Source organism: Trachinotus anak, unplaced genomic scaffold (genome assembly GCF_046630095.1).
Source record: "Trachinotus anak isolate AG129_WGS33_773 ecotype Australia unplaced genomic scaffold, CSIRO_AGI_Tana_v1 ptg000003l, whole genome shotgun sequence".
NCBI lineage: Eukaryota > Metazoa > Chordata > Actinopteri > Carangiformes > Carangidae > Trachinotus > Trachinotus anak.
The window spans coordinates 3,909,510-3,929,925 of NW_027273854.1; the positions used below are offsets into that span (position 1 = coordinate 3,909,510).

Below are 20,416 nucleotides of genomic sequence, written 5' to 3' on the forward strand. Positions count from 1 at the left end.
GATGCTCAGCTGTGATCTGCATCTAAACTCTGCACCTCTCCTGCCAAATAGTCCAGAAGACAACATTTGTTCTGATTCTCAGAGCTGCTGTGGTTTCATTAGGAGAATAATAACCAGTGGTGAAAAGTAAAAAGTATATTTACCTAAGTACTTTACTCAAGTACAATTTTGGGTATTTTTTCTTGTACTGCTATACTTACTAGTAACATCCAGTTTAATAATTTAAAACATGTTTAATAAGATTATAAAATACAATACAATACTTAATAAAGATCAAACCAATGGTTCCAAACATTTCTGGTTAGTGAACCTTTATAATAAAGCAGTATCTAGTTTGGACCCCTAGTCCTGTTTCAGATGTCTGTTTGTCGTTAGCTGACATTTCCCTTCTAAATTTCTCACATTATTTGATTCAGAGTTACTGTTTCAGGCCCAAAGATGTCAAATTATCCATTAATTCACAAAAAATGTGAAAACTAGAGAAAAGTCAAAAAAATTCCTACAGATTTTTGCAGCAGAACGTTGTTTTTTCCTTTTTTCTCTCCCACTAATCATTTCATGACCCCTCAGATTTATCTTGTGACCCTTTGGAGGACCCCTAACTTGGGAACCACTAGACTAAACTACTAAACCGTATATAAAGTAACAAAAAAACAAAAAAACAAAAAAACAAAAAAAAGACTACAGCAGTAAAAAGCTGCTTCCATATTGATGCATCCATGTTAATAATCTCTTATATAATTCATGATATCGATCAGGAGTCAAACTTACTTTAAGTACATCTAACAGATAATACTTGGATTTTAAATCCAAGATTTTAATTGTAATAATATTATGATTTTGTTGTATTGATGCTCAGTCACTGGGATAAACACAGTCCACAGTGTCCATACTGAGAAACAAATACACATGGACAAAAAGGAAGACAGGGAAGTGAGAAGGAGGAAGCAGCTGCCTTGTCAATCAGAGGAGAGCCGAGAAAACTACAAGGGAAAGTCTTGACAGTCCCTGAAAAGCATCCCAGCAGGCCTTCACAGATTACAGCCTCGATCCCCTGCTCCCAATCATGCTATACATGTTGGCATAGCACCATCATGTCAATGTGTAATGAAGTAACATGATAGGGCATTTAATGTCCAGGCTGGGTGGTAATGTACACTGAAATACTGCCCCTAAACACACCCAGGGGTCATGGTACAATACTATTTAAGCCCACTCACTGACAGCAGTAAGCAGCAGGTGTTGAAATTTGTTTTCATGCCTCGTACGGAGCATATCTGGTATAATAGGAGCCGCCGCTAAGCGGGTAGTTACACTACATTAAAATTCTTCTACTAATGACAGTGAGGCACGTTCTCTTAGTTATTTCCTATTAAGTTGTATCAATCAAGACGCAGCTAATTGAGGAAACCCTCCAGACCCAGAGGTTCCACAGAGACAGCTCACACATGCCCTACAGCCTGAAGCAGGAAACCACTAATTCCCATGATTTAAACATAATCTAAATCTTTATTACTTTTCATTTCATTGCTTTTCACATTCATCAGTCTGCGGTTGCTGATAACTAAAGAAATTAGCATTAGCAGTGTATAATTTTGACCAAGTTGTATTTGAGCATTTCCATCTTATGCAGCTCCACTACACTGTTACTTGCTTCATATTCGATGGTAAGATCCCAGAGCAACTAATTGTTTGACTGAATAAAAGTTATGGAGCTCCCAAAACATATGTTTTTATCTTGTGCACACAGGATCTCGGTCGATATAGACCAGACAAGAGTCATAGATCATATTAGGTCTGCACAGGATCCATATCTTATGCAAAAACCTTCTTCTAAAATCTTTTTAGCACAATACGTTTTACGCCAGCTGTACTGTGAAGCAGGAAGTTGAAGTAGAAGAACCTTTATTTATTTTGCAGTCATAATAACAAAAGATTGTGAAGTGCTTTAAAGGAAAACATGGAAAACTGCAGATGCAAAATCTTTTATCTCTGCAAATTAAGAAGAGTAAACCATCAACAACAATGTAAAAAATAAATTCAACTACTGAAATAGTTCATTGCTTTCTATCAAGATATAAATTTAAGAGTGGTTCATCTGAAATGTTTTTAATTGTGAGTTTAAAGGAACTATTTGTAAGTTTTATTGCTATATATCCTGCGTGACCATTACCAGCTGTGTACTCACAAGTCAGCGTACGTCCTCTGAGCAGCGCTATGTTCTCTCGACAGACTGAACATTACAGGACACTGGGCTGCGGCTAGCTGGTTAGCATGCTAACCAATGCAGAAGAAAAGAAGTGATAGAAACAGAAGCAAAAGAAAAGGGCTGCTTTCCCCTCTGCAGACAGGTCTGTTGATGAGTGAAGGACTGAAGTTTGCTGCTGAACTCACATTTCTTCCATACTGATGGGTAAACAGCTGTTAATGCTAACGTTGGCTATGTAGTGATAGCAAAACTTACAAATAGCTCCTTTAAAATTTGGGAGTTAAAGGCCAAAATACAAGACAGACTAACTTAGACATCTATTCTCAGTTAAAAGCAGTTATTTGAGACGAGATGACTGAAAGGAAACATCAGCAACATTTGCGCACACACAAGTTACAACCTGTTATTTTCAAGTTTTGGCTGCACAAGCAGTTCAGTGCACTTTGCCCTGAGTTCTCTGCCAGGGTGCCGCCACAGCAGCCGCTGATTGATGGGAAACTGATGACGGCCTCCTAGTGAGGAGCTGGCTTCCATCTTAAATACTGACGTCCCTCGCTCTCTGTGCAGAAACAATCACCTATCGCTTGTGTCAGGGGCAGTTAAAGTTTTAAAATCAGCTGCCCTGCATTGTTGGGTCAGAGTTCGTCACGTTGCCAAGACAACTAAACACCCATCATATAAATTTCTGTTTGTCAAACACCAAAATGTTGTTGGAGTCACATTTTAACCCCAAAAACATGGCTGCAGAATTTTCTTCCCATTTATAATAAAAACTTGTATTTTTTTATATCATATCTGTCAGATCTAGGACGTGTACCTCGCGCACATGCTTAGTCCATGTGTGTGTAAATGAGCATGCATACTTGGGATATGCTGGGTGTTTGCTTGTCTACATCCATCTGATCCCTAGAGAGGATCAAGAGTTTCATGTGACAGGATGATCCCTTTGGGTGACCCTTACATCCAACCAAAACTTATGCACATTCCCTCCTCCCCGCTCGTTTCACCCCCTCCCCACTCATCTGGAAGTCAATAAGAGAGACCCTCCAGGGACACAGAGGCATTACTGTCACAAGAATCTCCCCGTTTTTTGCTAAACAGCACCAAGGGAATCATGCCGGTGCCCAAGAAAGCAGGTAAGAAACCATCCTCACCTGAGTCTCCCTGGGGACCTGCGAGGAACATTACACCGTGGGGAAAATGAGCCAGAAGCTTCCTCTGTTTATCACTGAAATTATGATAATCAGCATTAGATGAAGTGCAGTTAAGTTTTACTTCAGTTTATAACGAAACACAGATGTTAAAATCAGATCAGTGGTGTTTATAATACAAGGGTAACTTTGCAGTTAGCTCCAAGTAAAATAAATAAATATTTTTCACATTTGATTTCTCAAAGCTACGCAGAATCTAAACTATGTTAAGCTTCTAATTTCAGTCTTTCCTTGCAGTTTTTTTAACATCTTTCCTTTGCTTCATCACTGAAATTTTTATATTTAAAATCATTATTGTTATTTTTTGTTAATTTACTTTCTATTATTACTACAAACGTCCACACTTCATATATAGATTGCTTCAGTAATGACATACTAACAGAACATAGAGATGTACCATACTTCTCGAGCACATAGGACTTGATTTGTTGCCTGTCACAGTGTTTTATTGTGTGTTTAATATGCTGTTTACTCAATGCTGTTAAGTGACCACATGCCGACCATCCCTGTGAGTTAGCGCAGAGCCAAACAGCCTTCCTCACCTTGGAATCTGCCGCTTTTCTCTGGCCCATTAATCATGTCAACAAAGTGCATGAAGGAGCCTCTGCCTGGTGGCGGTTACTGTTTCTTCTGCACTTGTGCCGCCTCTTCCTGAAGTCCCTTCGACGTCTGGGCCTCGTCTGCAGTTTCAGAGCTCACATTTCTGCCTGTCTTTCTGGTTCCTCTGCCCACGACGCACCTGTCCCTGCGTGCTGTCATTGCTTCATTCTCTTCCTCTCAGAAATTCCTCCAAATGGAAATCTATTGTGCCCCCTCCTGCCTCTTTTTGGATATTTCTAATCAACTCTCAGTGTTTCCCATTCAATAATAGATTCAATAACTCAGACAACCCACTCCCTTTGCCCTCTCCCCGCCCCTCCTAATCCCTCCTCTGGCAGCCACAGTAATGAAGTGTGAAATGCTGCACAGTAATTCAAGTCCCAAAATGTAAAAGCCCATCTCGGTTTTATTTATGGCTGTTTGATTCTGTCATTATGTAACATACAGCACCTCCCGGCCTCTGCACCCTGACTTCTCCTGAAGTAATTAGCACCATCAAAACTTTACTTTGTCACAGTAGCTGAAAGATAATTGATAATAAGCGAGTGTGATTATGTTGGTTGCCTAAAATGTAATACAAATGGCTGATTGGTGTATTTAATGTGGCAGCTCTTTGTAGGAGCAGTCCTTTTATTTCTTGTGTTAACCCTTCCCAGAATCCTTCCTTCATCCATCTGCCTCCCCATGTGTTTTATTTCCTTCCTGTCTCCCGTCTCTCAGACGTGCGTACGGCTTCCAGCCAGGGAGTCTTGACACCTGACAGGAACCAGAGGGATGAGTCTGGGCCCGCGCCACCTCCGCTCATCTCTCTCTGCCTCCTCCACATCTCGCTACCCTCTGATCTTGCTGCCTCAGTGGGATGTTTTCAACCTGATCTGCACAGATAATGTAGCTCTGTCCCACTGAGAGGGGAATCCGGGGAGGGAAAAAGTCAAACAGCCTTCACGTGTCATCATGAAGATCCAGCTCTGACCTTTTGGCGGGACCTCTGTGAGCTCTTCCCTCCTTTAAACACATGCTCAGAAGGATGAAATGTGCTTTGTAGCTTGTCACCAAAATCCAACACAGCTGAAGATCTTTCATCCTTTTGAAGTTACACTCAAATCCAGCTCGGCTACTTGTCAGTTTCTCTCCTCAGCTTCATCCAGGTCTTCATCCATTATTCCCACTTGATTCATGAGGTGTCTTTTTTTTTATGGTCCCTCTGCCCTTAAATATTTTTATTGCTCACACCTCAATATCGCATCCCTCTCCTTCTCCTACATGTCTCTATTGCAGTGATGTCAAGTCATCAGTCTTTTTGAGTACCTGTTTATCTCTCTGGGGCTTTCCTGTTGATCTCCCTGAGCGTGGACAGGCATCTGCAGGGGAGCAGCTGGAGAGCAGGCCAGTCTCCGGGCCCCAGCCTGATATCTCACTTCAAGGTTACAGAGGTGTTGTAACATCTCATAAACTTGAAGATGAATTTATTTATGCCGTATCATTTCTCCAGACACCTGTCCTCTAATCCCTCCTCAGTAATTCCTCTTAATGTCTTGATGAAGCCTGCACAAGGCTTCTCTTTCATCGTGCTCCTCATCTCACCTGCTGTGTTCCTTTAATCAGGGAAGGAGGGGAGGAAAGACAGATGAAGTGATCTGTCACCAGCGTCTCTCTGCTTCACCAATTTCTAACGACGACTGCACCTGACCTTCACTCTGTCCCCTCTGCATCCTGCCAAACCTCTCCTCCTCTGTCCATCTGCTGTTCTGCATTATACACATGTACTCACTGCTGCAGAAACTAAGGACATGTGGACAAAATCCAAACTCAAATCTGGTCTGTTACTGGATCCTAAGCCTCAGTAGGTTCCAATTAATATTTCTGCATGCCCAGGCAATTATCAGATTTTCTGGTCTTAGTGGCTTTGGTGAAGTAATTGTCTTCTACATAACAGTCTCCTCTAAAACAGTAACACTGTGTATTTAGGCTTTGAAGAGGGAGCAGTGGATTGTTGCCTTTGGCCCACTCACCCTCTGGAAGCCCCACCACCCTTCTCAACTCATTAGCCACCATTAGAAGAACTGCAGGCCAGCAGGATTCAGAGAAAGCAATGCCGTCCCCTCTGTCCCATCTGATGTTTGCAGATGTTACACCACCACCTCACCTGAAAGAGCTGACTCTCCTCTTCAGGCACATGGCTGCCAGCACTGCAGGGACCAGCATCAACACGCCAACAGTCACCTTAAAAAAAGGGCATTCATTTATTGTAATTATGTGAATATTAATAATCTGATTACAGCCACATAAAGCTTAATAGCATGAGAAAAACAAGGTGTTGTGTGTAATGAAGCACAATAAAAGCTAAAAATACTAGAAGTTAAAATAACCTACTTCCAGTGGTGAAATGTAAATTAGTACATTTACTTAAGTGCTGTACTTAAAGCAATTATTTGTAAGTTTTTCTATTGCTACGTAACTAACGTTAGCATTAGCAGCTGTTTGCTTATCAATCTAGAAGAAACGTGAGTTCAACATCAAACTTTATTCCTTTTACTCACCAACATCTGTCTCCAGAGGTGGAAAGCAACACCAATATTAACTCTTTATAAAAAAAACCTGATTACCAGATAAATCATGTAAACTCAGGACTTTGAGATATCAGATTCTTGCAACATGTCGCTGCTTTGATGCAACTATTACCATATGATAATAATAATAATAATAATAATAATAATATGGCTTTTCAGAGTAATGTAAATGTTAGCTGAGATAAAATGAAATTATTGTTAAAATTATTGTTTAAAAAAATCTGAACATTTAAAATTTCTTTTTTATTGTGCAAAAGTTCATCAGTACATGCAAAACTCAATGCTACAGAGAGAATGAAAAGCCGTGTCTAATTATATTTCATTCTGATGTAAACTGCTTCTATTCTGCTAAAACAGTAGATACCTAGAAGCAACAATGTACTGGTTTAAGATGAAGCATGAAAAGGAATAAAGCAGTTAAAACTGCCCTAAGCCAAGCTTCTGAAGCTGCCGGTTTCCAGCAAATGGCCAAGAACCGTTACCGTTATTTCTTCTTATTTTATTTTAAATTGTAAGGAGTAAAGTTCCCAAAGTATGGCAACTGAACAACAGAGAAATTTATATCTTTCCATTTGATGAAGAGGTGTAGTCATAATCATAATCATGGCATCGTGGGTTTAAATAGTTCAATTAATTCAATTTAATTTTAATTCTATATTTGTCTGTATCGAGTGTTGGAACAAGCTGATACAGAATATGTGTGGTACTCTCATGCAGTCACGGGGAAAATGCTATTTTTAAGACTGAATTGGAAAAGTATGGGAATACCTGGTGGGTAAGATTAAAAAGAAGCAAACGTAGAGAAATCCTGTTCCCGAGCTCACTAATGCATTTACTTCACAGCCATGAGCCATAAGGAAACCGCAGTTAGAAGCCGCCTTATATGGAACCAGAGGAAAAATGAGGCTGTTCTGTCTAATTTTGGCGATAGCAAAGCACACACAAATCAAGCTAATGTGGTGATGCAACTGTCTGATAGGTGAGTAAGAGTGATGAGGGGCTAGTTGTCTGTGTGAAACCTGAGAGACAGTAACATGAGCGTGGACTGGGTGACCCACGCAGAGGTGGTGACGGATGATGACCACACCGGCCGGTACTAGTTTTCTCCGAATGTCAGGAGACACAGAGTGACTCACAGACTGGAGGAGGAACAAACGCACAGAGATTACACGCCAGCCCACAACATGACAAACATGCCCTGAGCAGTGTGAAGTAACAGCATCATACAGAAAGTGTATTATTAGACTGAGACTCCTGCTGTCAGTGGCCGTGATGCGTGTCCTTAACAAATGTATGCGCGGGCCTCCAGATTCCTTGTGTTGAAACCTAAACCTTGAGCAGCTCGGGGAAACTTCATGAATCAGTGCTGAGCCAACATTGCACACATTCCCCTCTGTGATCGACTGCATGTTGAGAGCAGCCGCAGGTGATTTACTCTAGATGAATGGCAGCCTGACAGAAGCACTGATGAAGGGAGAGGCTACAGAGAAAGATGAGAGGCTTCAAAGTAGCTGGCTGCAGTTTAGTTGTCAGTGCCATCCTGAATAGTGCTGTGCATTTTGTTTTATACAAGACATTGCAAGAGGGATCTTTGGGGGGAGGCTATAAAACATTTTCTTTGTACAGTATCTATTTGTCACACACACAAGCTGTGGTAGAAGTTGGCAAAATAACACACTGGCTCTCTCTTTTCCAGGAAGGAAAAACAGCGCTGCAGCAGAAGGTAAAGAACAACATGAAGTATTGATGTTGTTGTCTTTGTAAATGAGATCAATTCATTCAATTCATTCAAATGACATGAGCATCCCCCTCTAATCCTCTTGTTATCTCTGTTTGTCACCTCAGAAAAGCTGCCGCCATATGAGCCAAACATCCCTGAGCCAACCACCAGGGCTGACTTCATGAAATGTAAGGATTTTTTTTATATTGCCTGGGAGCCACATTTTTAATGTTTTAATGTTTAATGTAAAACAGCTTTGCCCTTATCTTTTGCCAATTAATGCCAAACAATATTAATTCAAACTATTTGACTAATGTGGGGAGTCTTCAGTGTGCCAACCTAAATATCATAAATTATTAAGTCAAAATAAACATAAATATATTAAAACAATGGAGAGAGTGAATATTTACATTCAGGTTTTAGGCCACAATTAACAAAAAGATTCATAAATCAATAAAATACAAATTGAGACAAAATTTATCAATAAATTATTTTTACTTTTAACTTACTTTAATAGACATTGTATCATTTTGTTATTTGATGATGATGATGATGATGATGATGATGATGATGAGCTTTATTGTCACTGTAACAGTACAAGTACAATTACAGCGAAATTACAACAATCACCCCGTCTACACATAGGGCATACAACATATAGTAAGACAGACATAACAGGATGACTGCGCTGCAAAAGGGGGGGGGGGGGACAAGTGGAGAGGAGAGGAGAGAAAAAAATAACAGAACCCAAACTATACTCCGGGGGGGTACAGTGTGGGATTCGGGAAAAAATTTGATACATACAAATTTAATAAACCTTAATTTTGTAAATATAAATATATTGTTAATTATATCAATTAATAACCCGTAAGACTAACTAGTAAACAAGTCAATGATAATCAGATGACATATGAGAAATTTATTTGAGTGAAAAAATCAATTTCCACCAAGCAAGAGTTTATGAATTTTAGGTTTAAAAGAGGTTTTTAAGAAAGATTGTTGTATTTATTTGGGAATAAGTACAAGAAACCAGAATAAAAACCACAGTAAACCACAGTCTGCACTGATTATTTTTTTTACATTATTGGAGTGGTGACTGCTTATATCCAAAGCCAAAATCACTCAAAAACAAAAATGCTGTCACTTGAATTTTTTAACTTTGCACATGAGCAAGTAAGTGCAGATATCTGTACCAGTAGGAAATATATTCTGAAATTTGAACATGGCATTTCAAATTTAGATTCACTTGTCTCAACTTCTTTCATCAACCAAGACTGGACCCTTTTTCAATTCTCAAATACATATTCAGATGAACTCAGTTATAGCTTTCCCTGTTAACCACAGGGACTTAGTCATGACTAAAACCATCTTGTAAAGAGACAATGAATATTTTTTTATTCCCTTTGTCTTTTCTATTCTTGACTTCTCTGCCACTTTGTGTCCTAATGTCATGTGACCAGTTTCTGCCTCTTCACCTTTAGTTTTCCTCTCTCTGTCTGCGTTTATCTCTCTCCACTCTCCCAGACTGGTTCAACTTCTCTCTGGATGATAAAACTGCACAGAAACTCTTGTGGATTTCAGAGGGTGGGTCTAAAGTGGCTCGGACATCTGATGCAGTCTGCCCATATCCTAACAGGCCTGAGAGATATGAACACTCCCCACAGGTAGGCCTGAGTTTAGGGGGTATTCACACCTGCAGCGTTGTTGTCATTGGTCTCAATAATTGTGAAGACCAGGATCCCCAAGAAAGACTTTCCTTTTTTGTAAGCGGTCACATAAAAGTCAAGAATCACTGGTTTAATCTGTTGTTAAAATGTTTTCTATAGAAAGATGTTTTTAATGTAAAATCTTGTTCTGAAAAGAAACTAGCAGCCTAACAACAGCTGTTAGCACAATATTTCCTTCTGAAACTCGGTGCATTAGACGTATAAAGTAGGACTGAAAAATGGTTATTTTCCACCACTGGTCTCCTTATTAATACTTTGGGGAATTCGGGGTTGTTTCCTGCTGTTATTTCAGATACATTTTCACTCCTTCATAAACTGCATTATATGTTAGTGCAGTTATTTCATGTTGAAAAAGTGCAAATGACAGTGTAAGGTAAATACTAGGTGTATAATACTTTATCTGCACACATCCTGAGAAGCTGGTAGGATTATTTGTATTATCAAATAAATGTGTTAAATATTTCATCGATTCATCTTTTGTTCTATGATCTATATGAAAAATCTCAATTATAATTTGTGAGAATCTACGGTTAAAATCTTGTTTTGTCTAAAAACCAAAGATATTCTGTTTACTATCACATATAACAAGAAAAGCATGACCAAAAAATGATCAAAATAGCTATTTGATATTAATTTTGTCAGTCAACTAATGATTTCAGCTCTATTTCTGAGACTGGTCTTGTGTAATGTTGGACTGTAGCTCACCTCCCTACCTCTCTGCCTCAGGTGCTGTGTAAGGAGGGTCTGCAGGGCTATAGAGGGTACTGGGAGGTGGACTACGACGGCTGGGTGGTGATTGGGTTGGTCTGCGAGAGCTCACCCCGGAAGGGCCAGGACGGGCCCTGCGGCCTCGGGGAGAACAACACCTCCTGGGGCGCCGGCTGGTCTGGCTCCTGCTACCAGGTCTGGCACAATAGCGAGAACGTGGACGTCCAGCTCCCCCCATCCTCCACCATGGGCATCTACGTCGACCAGCCCGCCGGCATCATCAAGTTCCTCTTGGTGGAGGGAGAGGGCGAGAAGGAGGTGCGGCTGATCCATAAGTTCAAAGCCAACATCCAGGAGAAGGTTTTCCCTGGGTTCTGGCTTGGCACCAATTCATACTGCCTTCTTCGGAAAAAGGATCATTGACAAATTAAAAGGGTTTAACCTGCGGGGTGGGGGGGGGTGGGGGGGGGGTCAGGTAGTGTAAATTTAAGGTGGAAAGCTTGTGATGTTTGGGGAACAAATGTCAGAGTTGTAGAACTGAACCGAAGCGCGTCATGAGATCACTGTAGATTGTGCTTGCTTTCTCTGGTGCATGAAGAAAGTTCCCTTATTTCATATTATATCCAAAGATGCCTCATTATTTTATTAACTACTGTGTGTTTATTTATGTATTTTATTCGATGTAGAAAACAGGCAAAGCTGTGTATGTTTTTATTACACACAGAGCTTTGCATGTCCCTGAGTGCTTGTTTAACTTTAGAGCCGATATATTTTTTATGTGCTGGATGTAGCCAATAAATTGAACTATTGTGTAATAACACTGACACTGTTTTATTTCTCTATGACCCTGCACATTAGCTCATGTTCTTCTCTTGCACAGTGGAGCGTTGAGGTCCTCTAGTGGATTTCAATAATACTGCAGCCTCACACATAATTAGGGTGGAGACTAACAAAGTACATTTACTGGAGTACCGTACTTAAGTATAGTTTTTGAGTATCTGCTCTTTACCCTAGTATTATTTTTTTATCTGATTATATTTAATTTATAGATATTTATTTCATATTTTTTTTAAGTTCTGACATTTACTTTATTGTACTTTTGACTTCACTACATCTCTATGAAGTTCTCATTATTTTTAAAGGCGAGTCAGCGGAAGGAATTTTATTTTATTTTGAAAATGTGACAGACCTGTGTGCATCACAGAAACCAATCAGCTGATGGCAGTGTCCCAGCGATGGTTTCATTAGATAAAGATGAGGCAGCAGATTCACCACAGAGACCACAGCCTTATCTTCAAAAAGCTTCCAATGTTTGGTTTGTTTACCAAACTTTATCACTGCCTTAAAAAAAAGAAAAAATACGAAAATGACAGTGGCTCCTTTTGCTGATTCAGTTGGGTCTTCAGGCTTTTTATTATAGTCTACAAGCTTTTTATTCTACAGGTTCAACAGTCGGTCAGTAGGTTGTGTAAATGTGTTGACATAAAAAAAACGTACTTCTGGATACTTCAGTATTTCTAAAAGCAAGTACTCCAGTACTTTAACTCAAGTAAAAATTAGACTGAACATCTTTCACTTCAAATATTTGACCAGGATCTATTTTCTATCTATACTCCAGTAATACAGCTGTGTCCACCTCTGCATGTAATGATACGAGGAGTCTTCTCTTCTCTTGGTGTTGCTCCTTTATTTGAAACATAAAAGTACTTAACAGAACATTTATTTGTTTTTCAAATGTCAGAGATGGACATTTGTTCCTTTTAAATCAACGCATCTCTCGCTTTCTCTCTCTCACACACACAATCACTGTCTCATTCATTCAGTCATGTCAACATATCTGGAGCAAAAAAAACAAAAAAAAAAACAAAAAAAAAAAAACCCATCCCCAATAACCCTGTATTGATTTACAATCATTCTATCAGTCAGTCATTCATTGGCAAAAGTAAAAGTACAAATAGGCATGTTATGAGGAGGTGCTGGTGTCCTCCACTCACATTTTGAAAATCCACAAGCTTTATGTTAGGTCAGCCATTTCCCCGGGTTCTACCCCTCTGCAGGAGCACGTCGTCTGATCCTAATGTAGTGTTTGGGGGATGTGTAGTCGCTAGTATTGTGAAATGTGTAGTGACGGGGTGGGAGAACAGGAAGGGAGGGGGAGGGGTAGTGTTGAAAATGTTACTAGTGTTCATAACAACTTTTCTTTTCTCAGTTACTCCTCAAAAGCATGTGCCGTTAATTTTGGTTAGTGAGAAATAAATGGAGGTACCAGCTTTTACACTGTTTCACATACTGTACGTCACACATCAGCCAGCCGACCCAGGTCCCCTCCTGTCAGGACGACATCTCCCTGTGTTTCCTTAATCGCTCTAACTCGCTCCCTCTATCTCTATCCCTTTCTCTCTCTCTCTCTCTCTCGCTCTCTCTCTGTCTAAGCTCGCCTCTCCCTCCCTCAGTGCTTGAGAGAGAAGTCCCCTGTGTTGAGGCGGGGCCGAGGCAGGGCCCCAAACATTTCCGTCCCATCAGTGGCTCCGGGGGCCAGCAGGGCTTTCATGCTGGCAGCGATGTGCTCCAGGTCAGCGCAGCCCACCTGAGGGGACAAACACACACGGAGGGCGAAAATTCAAATTCCTGTTGTTCGCTCATTCACAAAATAGTGTCTGACATTGTTAATGTTACATGTGAAATGTTTGCCCAGTGTGACCTCACACAAATGTCACACACACTTTTACGGTCACATGGACTGAGGGAGCCGTTGTGGCCATTATCCAGTGCATCAGAAAACTGAGGAGTGAATTGTCTCTTTGTCCTGGTCTTTAGGCAGCGTTAAGTTATGTCAGCATCAACTGACAACATCAATACAAAAAAACAACAGCTCGCTTAATGATCTGCTCTCTCATTATGTTGTTTACTTCAATGGAAATCTGTTTATGCAATTTCAGATGCACTGACCTGATGGAAACAGGATTTGTATTTTGTCTGTGGTTAATTCTCAAATTAACTTGTTTATTTGATGGGAAAAAATAACACTCAGTCACTCCTGTCACAGGGATGACACAGCAACAGATTCAACAGTTTTCAGTTTACTGGAGATTCATTGGTATCTGCATCACTGGAACTGGCACAGACATGAAAATAAATATCTCATTTATTAAAACATTTACAAAACTACTTAGATCAAATTTTCAGCTTTCCTACCGATCTGAAGTAGATAAGGTTTCAAATTCAAGACTTTTAAAAACCTTTTTGATACCATCTTTGATTTAATGCTCATCTCAGTTGTATTAAAGTATGATGGGAGTATTTATTATATCCTATTTTTAGCACTTCCAGCTGTATATAACAATAATTCCTAATGAAATAATCAATTAAGATGAATTAAGGCAACATGGTCTCAGATAAGTGGCAGAAAATGGATGAATAAATTCACCAATAAAAATGATTGTAAATTTAATCATTCAGTCATGGAGAGCTGTCTCTGCTGGGACCAGCAGCAGTGACAGTGTTTTTACACATTGACTGAGTCAACACAGTCTGATACAAAACCTTTTTATAACCAACGTGCCTGACTACAGCAGAGAAGACCAGATACCATTATTATCATAAAGTTCTGTAAATTCAATTTAAGACTTTTTAATACTTTTAAAAAGGGTCTTTTTAAATTCAATAAATTCAATGCTTTTCAAGGCTTTTCCAGACCTGCACACACCCAGAACGTCTGTCCTTGTTATGTAAAACCTGGTTTTTAACAGTTAGATTGTACTGAGGGTTTTTAGACACAGATAAACACCAGATCCTGTTCCTGTAATTATTTCATAACAGGCCAGTACTAGAATGACTGGCTGCTGACTCAGCAGTAATAACTTTAGGCAGTTCTGTATCATGAAGCAGGTTTAACTGATTCTGGCTCTCTGTGGGTTCCCTGGCTTCACGCTGGTGAACCTGGATAACCCGGATCATGAAGCTGGTTAGAATTAGTTAATTCTGGGTTTACTAATCCAGCTACACGCCAGCGGAGTAGTTAGTGTGACATGAGATGAATGGGTGATATTCAGTGATTAAAATCTATCATATAATAAAATAACCCAACTAGAACAGGATAAGAATCTCTACAAATTACTATAAAAGTTAAAAGTAAGGCTGAAGCTATAAATGAGTGTGGAGATTATCATACAGGCCTTTTCAAACACAGTTACCATTTTCAACATGTTTAGTCTATAGTTAGAAAAGTAATGGTTACAAACACATTTATGTGATGTGCTTTTTTTGTCTCATACTTAATCTTGTAAGGCAGCTGGATTTCTGCCTCACTGTGATCCAAGCTCTTCGCTTGTGGCTGAACCACAGTGGTTTGGACCAATCAATCAGTGTCCCACGAGGGAGGAACTACTGGCAGCTATGGAGGAGTGACTGTTTTGGTATTTGTGCCTTTTATGCACAAACCTTCTTTACAAAGGCGACAGGAATCGTCTGCTGACATGCTAACCAGCTTTCTAAGCTCCTCAGCCTGCGGATTGTTGCTGTGTAGTGTTTCTACTACATTATATGAGACGGACGATTCATCCAATCACCAAGTATTTTTTTGAAAGCACCTGCCCTTTAGTTTCCAGTGAAGCCTTCCCAGAAGCCCCTGTGTAACAAACCACCTGGTGCATCTCACAATGATACGACTCAAACCATGAAATTAAACTAAATGTTACACAAGTGATGCATTTAGTGCAGTTTACAGTAAAGTTAAGACTGTTCCTGCTGATAAAACTGACTGAAATGTTACAATTAGACTGAGTGTGGATTTTTGTGATATTAAAATATGAAGGTGAGAAGACCTTTTAATTCCAATTCTCATCTCTTTGAGTCTAAAATGACTGAACACTCATTAGAGTCCCCTCATCTTAACAGAGCATTGTGCATAATTGACAGGGTAAATTATCTGTTTGTTCTAAGCCATGTTTTCAACTCCCTCTGTCTCTGATATAATTATCACAGACAGTGACTCTTCTGATCTATAAAAACGTTGCTCTTTGATCTTCATTACTCTGACTTTACTGGTAATTCAGTACTTTTGTCTCTATTGCAAAAAACAAACAACGGTTAAATAAATCCTGCAGGAAGGATTGATGATGGATGGATGGATTCCATTGTAAACACATTTTAATCTGACCCTCTGATACTAACCTGCACTGGGGCAGAACAGGTTAATGTGGTGATACCCGGTTACAAACCTAAGCCAGCCTCACGCTGTCAGAAAGCAATGATTTAAGCCCAAAGATATCTGGATAAGCCACTAATCTCGCTCTGTGTTACAGGCACCACAAGGTTTTAACCCCAGGATGCAAACCAGCAGCTTTTTGTCCTTTTGTAAAATGATACTGTGTGTGTGTGTGTGTGTGTGTGTGTGTGTGTGTGTGTGTGTGTGCTCACCCGCTCTCCACTGTTGCTGTCTCCCTGAGCAGCTCGGTTTCCTCTGCAGCCCCACACGGGCACAGTCACAGGCAGCGAGCGGGCCAGAGCCATGGGGTGGGCGTGACGGGACGAGTACGCAGCCTGACCCACAGCCATGCCACGAGATGGGGGAGGGGCGTCCTCACTCAAAGAACCTAAGACGGATACAAAGAATTAATGCAGATAATGCGCGTTATATGGATGCAAGGAGTCAGTGGAGCAAAGTCTTACCGTCAGTGCTCTCCTCCTCCCCGTCGGACTCAAAGAACGGCTCGCAGTCACGAGACAGGGAGTCCTCATCCATCGAGAAGACACCTGCGGCAGGATGATGATGATGTGAATCCTAAGCATCAACGCAAAAGTATTTAAAGAGAGAGATAAACTGTATCACTCCTCACCAGCACTTTCATTCCCATAGGGTCTCCTCTCATCCATGTCCTCCTCCTCTTCCTCGTCTTCACATTCTTCCTCCAAATCCACAATCCCAGACCTCTGTCGCCCTCGCTCGGCCTCCAGCACGCTCTTCTCCCTCTCCCTGTCTCCGTTGCCATTCTGCCCGGCGCCCTGCCCGGTAACAGCTCCTGAGCTGTAGATCGACGGGTAGCTCTGGGAGTAGAGTCTGCCATTGGGACTGACTCCGCCCACCCCACCGTCCCCTGTGAAGCTCTGCAACAACAACAGAGCAACATTATGGATGTGAACGTTTTCAATGAGTACCACAGCGCAGAACGCAGCGCAAGCAGGCTACTCACCCCCCTGTGTCCGGGGTCAGAGGTCAGGTCGACCATCAGCTTGGTTCCTCCCTCCCCCCCTGCCTGGCGCGTGTGCTTTTGGGCTGTTAGCATGGTTGTGGAGTGCAGCACGCCGATGTCGTCCATGTAGCGGCGCGCCGACTCAGCCAGAAACCCCTGACCCCATACGTTGTAGGAGAAATCACACTCTCTCTGAAAGGCACTGCCGCTCTCCCGCTTCCTCACCCCTTCCCCATCTCCCGCTGACAACCGGAACTTCTTACAGGCTGTAAGTATGGCCAGGTCGCAGCCTGACTTTTGGCAATATGTTTCCGCAGCAGAAAGAAGCGCCAGCCAGCTCTCTTTGTGGTTGTCTGGGATCTCAGGCTCGGATGACTGGGTGATGGAGGCCATAATGGTGCTAAGTGCTGTTTACAGCTTTCTTCAGTGGACTGACTTGAAGAGAGCAATGCTGATGAATGATGAATGAAGAGTTTTGAGATACAGACTAAGCAGAAACCCAGATATGGTTGATTCTGGGGGAATCAAACTTAACAAAGGAAAGTTAAAAGTTAACAGTTACAGTTAACTCTTAAAGATGGTAAACTTTGGTAGCTCTGGTGCATCTGACTTTGTTCAAATGGTTGAAAACTCACTCGAGTTTTGTTTCTTCTGTCTTGCTGGTGTACGGATAATTTTTGCACTGGTGAAGATGCAGGGGGAAATAATGATCTATCAGGTCGAGAGGCACTGGGTGACGTTAAGATATGATATGATATATAGATGTATAAGTATGTATAAATTAGTGGGCGGTATCCTTACACACTGGAGAGCCAGGGGAGAGAAAAGATGTTGCCAAGTTGCTGGTGATACCTGGTAAAATAAAAACATAAGAGCAAGGAAAGGTTTGTCTGTTGTTGTTGTTGTTAGACTGTAAAAATGCAAAGACCACTCATTTACCTTGGGTGGGTCAGATTTATGGATTGCAAGAGTGATTGCATACGTTTACTTTCGTGCAAATAAACATATAACCACAACCCCTAGGATCTAATCTGTCCTCTGACTGTCGCAGCCCCCACCACCTCTTTGAGTTGCATGACACCAACCAGTGCTAACCACTGTAGCTCCTGTAGCTTTGTAATGACCCCGCTCTCTACTGATCTCCCCTTGGTGCCATGTTTGCAGTCGTTTCTGCCGCGGGTTAAACTGCCTGCTGTGGACTTCTGTGCTGCAGCGGCAGCTGTTGTTGTTGTTGTTGTTGATCTGGTTGTTTATTCAGCGCTGTGTGCAGCCACTTCATGACGGACCCACATTTCACCACCATTTTTCAGGCTTTAGCAGGAGCAGAGACGCACAAGTATAAATTACAGAAACTTGGGAGGACGTTCACCTACCTGTTCAGTTTCTTTCTTCCACCTTATCAGATGTTTATCGACCTTAAACTTTACTTCTATTTATCATACGTATTCTACCTTCTCCCACGGTTTCTCTCCCCTTGCTAGGCTCTGCACCAGCAGCAAGCTAACAACGACTAATAAAAGCGTTTCCGGTTATGACTTTCAAAATACGTGTCGATGAACACGCGTTTTTTTTTTTTTTTTAATTATTATTTTTTAATACACCACGTTTATTTGACATATATAACATTATATTAAATTATGATTTGAATTATTTATATTACTTGCTTAGTGTTTGGTAGTTTAATTTATGAGAGAGTATCATTTTGTTTGTATCTTAGTAAACTTACTGTAACTGTAGTTTGCTTTTATTTACCATTCTCTGGTAATGTTTTTTGTTTTCATGGCTTTGCAAACAACTCTGTACTTCCTTTTAGGTTACACAAAGGGCTATATATATACAATCATTATTATTAATTTGTTGATGTGAGGATTAAATTATGATAATAATGCTAATAGATGCTCTAAGGTTAAGTTAAGACTTTATTTATTCCGGGGAAAGATTCAAAAGCAGTTAATAAAATCAGTAATTTTGAATGTATGGATTACATATAACTGAATTGTTATGCTTGTTGTATTTAAGTAAAAAAAAAAAGACTTCTTCCACCACTGTCATCGGTTGGATATATATTGATCATCTACATAAGAGGATGTGTAAGAGGTGAATAAAGCGTTTATCTCTAGTTCAGTCTCAAGGGTTAGTCGATGTTTTTTAATTTGAAAGCTAAGCTCAGCTCTCATCCGGTTTTGTTTCGGTTTCTCAGCTCAACTTGGCCCAGCTCTGACGTCACCTGTTTACTGCCTTCAGTCGAACGCACGTCGTACACGTGACCGACTTCGGTGTGCGGGCTCGTACTCGCCTTGTTCTCGTGAACGCGCACGGCTCCAGCAGCTGCCCACAGCCATCATGACTGCATCTTCTCCCCTGGGCGGGTTATGTTCCTCTCAGCTTATTTATTTACTTATTTATTATTCCATCGTTCTTTTTATCCGTGTCTCCTCCTAGACGCTTCAACATTGAAACTCCATTCAAACTTTATTGGATGTATTATATTTTCTTTTTTTTCTTTTTTATTTTTTTATTCATGCTTTCCAAAATTTTCTACGTTTTTCTAACATGTTTCCCTGTATGATGAGTGGAAGAAATGCTCAAACTCTACAGTTTTCCACAACATTTCATGCAACAGGTCCCCTTGAGATTGTGGTGTTCACTGCCCTCCAGTGGTCACGATAAATATCTCTACACAACACTACACTGGATTTGTGACACACAGATTTATAATTAAATCACCTTTTTTTTTTTTTTTTTTGTTTTGTTTTTTTTTTTTGTTCTTGCAGAAAGTTGCAAAACGTAACTGGCAAACTAGTTAGCATACAGCTGCCTATTTATACATCCAGCAGATAGGAGCAACATTAGCATTCATTTGTAGTGATGTCCTTGGCTAGACTCAGTTTATACTAATTATGTATTAGTGGTAACCATCGGCTTCTATGAAAGACAATTAACCAGCGATGTTTGACAAAGCCAGGAGATCATTTAAAAACACTTTCTGTTGTTCTGAAAGGGATCTACAGATTTCCCAAAGACTCTTCTAAGCATCTGGATAAACAAATATTATGTCCACTGAATGATTTTTTAAAAAAAAATCATTTCTCGTTACAAAATGTTCCACTATCTTCACCAACCAGCAAACTTTATCATCTAATTATTGTTATTATAAAATATTGATTTTGATTGTCTTGTTGCGAGTACAATTTATTTGCACGATTATTAAATATAAGGAGTTTAAATCAGCGCAGGTAATTTGCCTTTTTACTATTTCTGCCTTGACTGAGCGTTCACTGTCCTCCAGTGGTCACAGTGAGGAACTTCATCACAACAAAAAATATTTCATAATATTACAAAATTAATGTTTCCAAAAACAATATTACTGTCTGTCATAAAATATGTCAGAATGTCGTTTATTGTCGTATTGTGGCGTCAAAAAATTACATAAACTAAGGCGATATGTGTTCTACGATCTGATTGGCTTGCGCCCCATGA

At 40.4% G+C, this 20,416-nt stretch overlaps 2 protein-coding genes across 3 annotated transcripts; one reads left to right on the plus strand and one right to left on the minus strand.

The window, feature by feature from the left end:
- The first annotated feature begins 3,221 nt into the window (after window positions 1–3,221).
- Window positions 3,222–11,569, plus strand: LOC139612000 (tripartite motif-containing protein 16-like protein). Its single transcript, XM_071467125.1, has 5 exons — window positions 3,222–3,345; window positions 8,287–8,313; window positions 8,436–8,498; window positions 9,835–9,974; window positions 10,764–11,569. Exons 1-5 carry the CDS (start codon window positions 3,324–3,326, stop codon window positions 11,166–11,168), a joined length of 657 nt encoding a protein of 218 aa, XP_071323226.1. The 5' UTR covers window positions 3,222–3,323; the 3' UTR covers window positions 11,169–11,569.
- An 838-nt stretch (window positions 11,570–12,407) lies between these two features.
- Window positions 12,408–18,444, minus strand: akt1s1 (AKT1 substrate 1 (proline-rich)). 2 transcript variants are annotated; one of them, XM_071467139.1, is made up of 6 exons: window positions 18,310–18,444; window positions 16,937–17,788; window positions 16,583–16,850; window positions 16,416–16,499; window positions 16,164–16,339; window positions 12,408–13,332 (listed from the first exon to the last, which is right to left on the minus strand). In XM_071467139.1, the coding sequence occupies exons 2-6, from the start codon at window positions 17,327–17,329 to the stop codon at window positions 13,195–13,197; spliced, it is 1,059 nt and encodes a 352-aa protein (XP_071323240.1). In that variant the 5' UTR covers window positions 17,330–17,788; window positions 18,310–18,444; the 3' UTR covers window positions 12,408–13,194. The 2 variants fall into 2 exon arrangements, with proteins under 2 accessions (XP_071323240.1, XP_071323245.1); XM_071467144.1 differs by lacking the exon at window positions 18,310–18,444 and having other exon boundaries at window positions 16,937–17,387; window positions 17,572–17,705.
- Window positions 18,445–20,416: the final 1,972 nt, after the last annotated feature.